This window comes from Manis javanica, chromosome 13 (assembly GCF_040802235.1).
Source record: "Manis javanica isolate MJ-LG chromosome 13, MJ_LKY, whole genome shotgun sequence".
NCBI classification, from domain to species: domain Eukaryota; kingdom Metazoa; phylum Chordata; class Mammalia; order Pholidota; family Manidae; genus Manis; species Manis javanica.
In genome coordinates, this window is record NC_133168.1 from 73762573 (window position 1) to 73770719 (window position 8147).

Genomic DNA, 8147 nt, shown 5'->3' on the forward strand with positions numbered 1-8147 from the left:
GGAAGAGGGCGGTGCTCAGCACTATCGTCCAATTAGAGAGCGAATAAGAAGGGCGCCACGGTTTGAGAATGGAAGTCATGATCTTGGACCGCTAAAGGAAGGTGGTGGTTGGCTGAAGCTTCTGCCGGTCTACACAGGTTGCACATGCGGTCTTGCAAGCTCTAGGGCCTTCTAGAAAATATGGTCGTTAGGTCGGATCTTGGAGACGGGAGGGAGCGGGCCCTACTAGGTAGCGCCGGGATTCTGAGCGAGTGTCTTCTCCTTAAGTGTAGGCGCTTGGCCAGCAAGCGGTTAAGTCTCAGGCTTTGCTCCTCGGCCCAGAAGCAGAAGCTTGGGGGCCTGAACCTGGGTGGGATGGGCAAGGGTTTCCCACAGGATGTACAGGAAAATGACAGCCACCGTTTCTGAAGACAAATCTGTGCGTCTTACGCTGCGTGGTTTCCTCGCGGGGCTCAAGTGGGCTGTCCGGGGATATGACAATCATCGGTGTAAACTTTGCACTCAGGTGGTCCACATACAGTAACGTGAAGTTAAAAATGCTTCCCACGGGTGCTCCCCCCCACCCCCGCCCTTCGAGTTCCGCAAAAAGCGTCGCGGTTGGTCGGCTCCCGCGGCTGCGTGCTGCCAGCGTCTGCGATGATTGGAGCAGCAGCGGTGACATTGACCTCCGCCGCTCAGCGACAGGGGTTTGTTAGTTCCGGGTGGAGGCCTCTGTGGCCTGAGTGAGTCAAAGACTTTTCCTGGACAAAGAATGGCTGCGGCCAGCGAGCCGCTGGGGCGCTGGTGAGGAAAGGAGGCGAGGCCCTTGCGAGGATTTGCGCGCGATCCCCTCGGCGATGGCGCTTCGGTCGCGATTCGGGGAGCTGCTCTCTGTTTGCAGGAATCCCGGTAATTAACCTTCCCACTTCTGAAATACCCCCCAGGGCCTACGCGATAAATGTGCAGGTCGTATTTATCTTCAGCAGAGCCATCGAAAAATAAACGAACATCACTGTGATGACATAGTAGAAAATTAAGGATGACTTAATTTGTGACGAGAAAGTTTGTGATCCCTTACACCCTGTGACCAAACGTACCTTCTGTTCTCTTCCAAGGCACGCAGATTGGGGGAGTGGATGGGAACAGAGGGTAGATCATATTCCTATTTTGTCCGTGTTCGTAATTTTCTAAGTTCCGTGTGATTGTTTACATTTTTAGGATGTGGGGTCGCGGCGCTGTCGACCAGATCCAAGCCAGCGGTGAAGCCAGAAGGGGACCCTCTGGAAAATGAAGCTGTTGCCCCAGAGTTCACCAACCGGAATCCCCGGAATCTGGAGCTCTTAGCTGTGGCCAGGAAGGAGCGGGGTTGGGGGACAGTGTGGCCCTCCCGTGAGTTCTGGCACAGGTGAGCAAGTTTGCTAGTTGTTGACTAACAAAACAGTGCATAGTGCCCTACAAATTCTTTTCATCCCTTCATTAAATGAAAGTGCCAGATACGGGGATTTCAGGAAACTGATATACTGTGGGTAGGAGAAGGGTTAGCAGAGGTGTGTATGGGACAAACAGTAAATAAATAGGTGTCACTGGAGAAAATGTAAAGTGCCTGATGCTAGAATCAGGAACTGGGTGCCTGCTAACGCCCCTCTGAAAGACTGGAAGACGCCAGCTTATCTGCCGAGACAAGCATTCCCAGCAGAGGAAGCAGCCGTGATGGGAATGAGCCTGGGTTGAGGAGCTAAGAGGCCTGTGTACCTGGAGCTCAAGGCCAAAGGGGTGGATGGTGTAAGATGAACGTGAAGAGGAAGGTAGGAGACAGAGCATTAGTTCTGTAAATCAAAGTAAGAACTTTAGACCTTATTTTCACTGCAGTGGGAAACTGAGAGGATTTAATGTTTGAGCCTGAATTAAAGATTATTCTGGTTGCTTTGGGGAGAACAAATTTTTAAGGGGGCAAGAGTCGAAGCCAGAAGACCAATTAGGAGTCTTTGTTATAAAGATGGTTCTTTATCGAACACTTTCTGTTTGCTGAGACCTACGCTAGTTGCTTTATATACGTTTTCTCATTTTATCCTTAAAACTCGTTTCTGAAGCAAGTACAATGACTTAACCCATTGTAAAGGAGCAAGAATTGAGGCTTCAGGAGACAGGGTTAGTCAGCACCAGAGCTAAGATTTAATATGTTTTGCTTGATACTAAATTATTACCATTATGTATGGCATATTTATCTACTTGGCAAGGATTTGTTAAAAGAATATTTCTTAAGGACTGTATGAAGTTATAAGAGCAAGTTAGAAATCATAACCGTGTGATACATTCTTTCAACAAACAGTAGGTCTTATATTGCTTTCATTTAATATTTGAATCATTTAAATAATTAGATTTTTTCCCTGTCTGCCCAATATATGTGGTATTACCAGTATAGAATTGGCATAGTAGGAGGTTAACTTTAGAAATAGTACATCTCCTGGCCCTTTGTTGAACAAATATTAATGGTTTAAGACAAAGATCAAGTAACTATGGCCCATGGGCCAAAGCTGGCTTGTAATCTAAAAATTTGTACTAAAAAAAAAAAATTCTGTGACATGTGAAAGTTATATAAAATTCAAACTTCATTATCACAAAGAAAGTTTTACTGGAACACCACCACTCATCCTCACCTGGCTGTTCTAGTACTGGCTGAGTTGAGCAGTTGTGACAGAGGTGTATGGCCTACAAAGCCTGAAATATTTACTACCTGACCCTTTACAGAAAAAGTTTGATTGTGGTTTTCACCAGCTACCAGCAAAACCAGGAGTGGAATCATTTCTAAATCTAGTGCTTTTGTTTTGCTAATTCACTCCAAGAATTTTAGTGCCATCTCTAATTTGGGTGTTTTCTTTAACCTGAGTATAATTTTAAAATATATAATACATATATTAGGATATCCATAAAAGAGAACAGTTTCTTGTGTGTCTTTCTAGAGAAATACACATAAGTATAAACTTGGTGCTTTTAAATTATAAACCTTAGCACATCGTCTGCACTGTTCTGCACCCCCCTCCTCAACATGCACACTTAAAAATACGTCTTGGAAATCTTTTGTGTTGGTTAGGAACACTGGCTCTGGAGCCAGACCGCTGGACTTAAATCCTAGCTCCGTTACTTACCATTAGTTTTAGATCTTGCTAAAGTTAATTTTTTTTGTGCCAACAGACTAAAAAAAAAAGGGAAATAACAATGGGTTATTTTGAACATGAGCTATACCTGTAAATAATTAGGACAGTGCCTGGCACAGTAAGCTGAATAAATGTAAGCATCATCATTATTATAAAGGGCTACTTCATTCTTTTTAGTAACTTACAGTTATACTGTTGCATAAATGTGTTAGTTTACTGGCTCCCTATTGATGATTCTCTTTTATGATTCCAAACAGTGTTGCAATGAATTGTCTTGTCCATACATTTTGTCAGTGCGATTAGGCATATTTTTGTGAGCTTAAGGGTCATTAATGTTTTCCTTTTCCTAGTCTATTCATATTCTTTGCCTATTAAGTTATTGATCATTTTCTTATTGATTGTAGGAGGCTATTTACATATTATGGAAATTAACTTTTTGAATAATACGTAAGTTCTCAGTATTTTTTGTTTTATTGCTTGCTTTTTGACTTCATTTTACTGTTTTAAACCATGCAGAAAATCTTGTCTTTTTCTATAAAAGCCATATGACATGGTTTGATGTCATATTTAAGTAGGCTTACCTTTGAGGTTATAAAAAAATTCTACCATGTTTTCTTCTAGAACCCTTTATGATTTCAATTTTTACACTTAAATCTTTGATCCATCGTATATCTGTTTTGGTGTTAGCTGGAAAATAAAAGCGTGGAGTAAATATATCGGTGTAGGGTTAGCAACTTTGCTCTACCTCTTCAAATCCTTTTTTGAAGTAGACGCTATGTAAGTAAATCTCAGCTTTCAGGAATACCACATTTCTCCTGGATTCTGAGATGAAGTAGAAATGTTTGGCTTATTGTTACTAAGGGTGTCTTCGGAAAGACAGAGAAAAAAACACCTTTCCCAAGTAATGTCCAGGTTAAGTAAGCCGAGGTAAATGAACCAAACGTCATTCCTGAGACACCCTGTGGCATTTACTCACTGGAGGACATTTATCCTTAGGATGCTTTTATGATTTTTTCTCTTCTCTCCTCATTTAGGTTGCGAGTTACAAGAACTCAGCATCACGTAGAAGCGCTTGTTGAGCATTGCAGTGGCCAGGTTGTGGTTTCAGCATCTACTCGCGAGTGGGCTATTAAAAAGCACCTCTACAGTACCAGGAACGTGGTGGCCTGTGAGAGCATAGGACGGGTGCTGGCAGAGCGATGCTTAGAGGCGGGAATCAACTTCCTGGTCTACCAGCCCACTCCTTGGGAGGCAGCCTCAGACTCGGTATTTTTGTTTTCATGTACTTACTTAAAAGATTGTGTTAATTCTTGATGTTAGATACTTACAAAATAATAATTCCATTTATCAAGTTCTTTCCGTTTAGTAAACCTTGAGGTGAGCCTCCTGATGGGTCTGACCTCATTTCTTCCTCACAGTAGCCCAGAGGGTCAGGACTAGTGTGCCTGTTAATGTGTCTACATAACGTGAGGCTGACTTGCCTGGGGCCATTGTGGGTGTTTCAAATCCAGGGTGACTGATTCTGTAGCCATAATGTCTTTCCATTCTACTTCCCTGAACATCTTGTCTGTGTAGTATTTTAAAATGCTGCTTCCCCTTGACATCTCTAGTCTCTTTTTCTTACCTACAGCATTATTAAGATCATTTCTGTAAAACCAGTGTAGGCTGGGAAGTTAGCAAGGACCAAATCAGTTATTTCTCTTTCTCTTGGGAAGTGAACTATTGTCAGCTTGCTTGTGGTACTAACTTAACCCTTTTTCTTTTTTCTGATCTTCAAAACCAGATGAAACGACTGCAGAGTGCCATGACAGAAGGTGGCGTGGTGCTACAGGAGCCTCGGAGAACCTATCAGTGAACTAGAAGAATTGTTTGGAACGTGTAAAATATACAGCTGTCATGTATTAATGTCCTGCAGACGAGCATCTGAAAGAATAGCCAGCTTGGAAGTGTTAACAGAATCACGGGTCAGCCAAATGTTGTCAGTAGTTAAGGTTATACCCTCTCCTCCTTGTATTTGTGGCTTTTTTTTAAACCATGGGCTAAATTCTTCCCCTCTTGTGGACATGAGAGAAGTATCTGAGAAAAGCTGTTGCCAATTGTTAACACTTGAAGGACAAATCAAATGTTGTTTGTAAGTTAAACAATAAAGCATACTGTGAACTTTTCTGGTTATGTGAAATTTTCTCTGCCTTTGAGCTCGCTGGCAAGAGTACACACCTGAGGCTTGTGCAAGGCATTTCTTACCATGTCTACGTCACAGTGGGTAATCTTAATAAATGATAGCTATTGCTGCTCAGGGTTTGGGGTGTTTTTTAAGGAGAGAAAATGCCAGTATTAGTCAACTTACTATAAGCAGTCTTAGTAATGTAAAGATAGAAGGGGCAAATCCTAACCTTAGTTGGGCTCCTGGAACCTAACAGGTGCAACTACATTTGAAAGGAGAGGAATACAATGAGGAACTGAAAACAGGTGGGAACGGACAGGGTTAGTGTATGCTACATTTGCCATGATTTAAAAGTTAGTTAGGGTGTGAAGCCTGAAGTGTATGCAGGTCAATCTAAAATCAAAGCTGGCCTGAATAGCCAGAGCAATCTGAGAAGGAAGAATAAAGCGGAGGGGGGGAGAGGGGATCTCGCTCCCCAACTTCAAGCTCTACTACAAAGCCACAGTAATCAAGAAAGTTTGGTACTGGCACAAGAACAGAGCCACAGACCAGTGGAACAGAATAGAAACCACAGATATTAACCCAAACATTTATTGTGAATTAATATATGATAAAGGACCCCTGGACATACAATGGGAAAATGACAGTCTCTTCAACAGATGGTGCTGGCAAAACTGGACAGCTACATGTCAGAGAATGAAACTGGATCACTGTCTAATGCCATACACAAAAGTAAATTCAAAATGGATCAAAGACCTGAATGTAAGTCATGAAACCATAAAACTCTTAGAAAAAAACATAGGCAAAAATCTCTTGGACATAAACATGAACGACTTCTTCATGAACATATTTCCCCGGGCAAGGGAAACAAAGGCAAAAATGAACAAGTGGGACTATATCAAGCTAAAAAGCTGTACAGCAAAGGACACCATCAATAGAACAAAAAGGTATCCTACAGTATGGGAGAATATATTCATAAATGACAGATGCGATAAAGGCGTGACATCCAAAATATATAAAGAGCTCACGCACCTCAACAAACAAAAAGCAAATAATCCAATTAAAAAATGGGCAGAGGAGCTGGACAGTTCTCCAAAGAAGAAATTCAGATGGCCAATAGACACATGAAAAATGCTCCACATCACTTGTCATCAGAGAAATGCAAATTAAAACCACAATGAGGTATCACCTCACACCAGTAAGGATCACCACCATCCAAAAGACAAACAACAACAAATGTTGGTGAGATTGTGGAGAAAGGGGAACCCTCCTACACTGCTGGTGGGAATGCAAATTAGTTCAACCATTGTGGAAAGCAGTATGGAGGTTCCTTAAAAAGCTCAAAATAGAAATACCATTTGACCCAGGAATTCCACTCCTAGGAATTTACCCTAAGAATGCAGCACTCCAGTTTGAAAAAGACAGATGCACCCCTATGTTTATTGCAGCACTATTTACAATAGCCAAGAAATGGAAGCAACCTAAATGTCCATCAGTAGATGAATGGATCAAGAAGATGTGGTACATATACACAATGGAATATTACTCAGCCATAAGAAAAAAACAGATCCTACCATTTGCAACAACATGGATGGAGCTGGAGGGTATTATGCTCAGTGAAATAAGCCAGGCGGAGAAAGACAAGTACCAAATGATTTCACTTATCTGTGGAGTATAAGAACAAAGAAAAACTGAAGGAACAAAATAGCAGCAGAATGACAGTACCCAAGAATGGACTAACAGTTACCAAAGGGAAAGGGACTGGGCAGGAGGGGTGGGAAGGGAGGGATAAGGGCAGGGAAAAAGAAAGGGGGTATTATGATTAGCATGTATAATGTGGGGGGGGGCACAGGGAGGGCTGTGCAACACAGAGAAGACAAGTAGTGAGTCTGCAGCATCTTAATATGCTGATGGACAGTGACTGTAATGGGGTTTGTGGGGGAAGACTTGGTGAAGGGGGGAGTCTAGCAACCATAATGTTCTTCATGTAATTGTAGATTAATAATAATAAAATAAATTTTAAAAAATACATAAATAAAAATAAAATAAAATTGAAGCTGGGGTAGATGGCAATCAGCAGTTCTCTTAAAGGGGCTGATTAAATTAAAATAAGGTGTTGCCTCGACCTATTTAAGACAATGTGAAGAGGAAGAATCTAAGCAGTTAGGTGGCTTCTAGAGTATTTCTCCCCATTTTTATATTTGCACTCCAATTTCATATTTAATTAAGAGTAAAATGGCTGACTGTGTCAAACTGAGCTCAGTATATTTTAAAAAGATAACAAATGTGTGCACCCACATTAAGTGCGATTCTGAGAGGTCTTCAGAATACTGAATAGCTTAGTAGCTCCCTTTTGATCAGTAAATACCCCAGAAAAGACATTTAAAAATATGGACTGTAATTTCAGTACTTTCTTCCCTCATCTGAAAAATTGGAGCATTTCACATTGAAGACCATGGCTCTAGAAGTCTGTTCAAACAAGTCTAGAATTAAGGGAGGACGTAAAGACTATGGACTGAACTAGTGGCTTTTGAAATTTACAGTGAGAAAATAGGGTTCACCTGTAAGTAATGCTCTAGCTAGGGTTTTTTTCTGGCCAAGAATATGATTGTCCTAGATCATCTCTGGGCACCGAGAATTCCTTCAGTTTGATGGGCAATTCTGGGGATTTGTGTGCCAAATTCGATATAAGGTGTTATAAAGGGCAATGATGCAAAGTGAGGAAAATTGGGTGTGTGGGAGGGGATGGGGACAGACCGATACTGGTAGTGACCGTGAAGTCCAGATGGGCTAGTTTAGAAAACAAGTGGTCCTATCCCTACTGCAGTTGCAGGACCCACTTACTGCAG

The 8147-nt window shown here is 41.7% G+C and overlaps 1 protein-coding gene across 2 annotated transcripts; it reads left to right on the plus strand.

The window, feature by feature from the left end:
- The first annotated feature begins 589 nt into the window (after positions 1-589).
- Positions 590-5299, plus strand: MRPL18 (mitochondrial ribosomal protein L18). Of its 2 annotated transcripts, none has more exons than XM_073219858.1 (4): positions 590-888; positions 1198-1384; positions 4169-4251; positions 4918-5299. In XM_073219858.1, exons 1-4 carry the CDS (start codon positions 837-839, stop codon positions 4992-4994), a joined length of 399 nt encoding a protein of 132 aa, XP_073075959.1. In that variant the 5' UTR covers positions 590-836; the 3' UTR covers positions 4995-5299. The 2 variants fall into 2 exon arrangements, with proteins under 2 accessions (XP_073075959.1, XP_017521503.1); XM_017666014.3 differs by having other exon boundaries at positions 680-888; positions 4169-4400.
- Positions 5300-8147: the final 2848 nt, after the last annotated feature.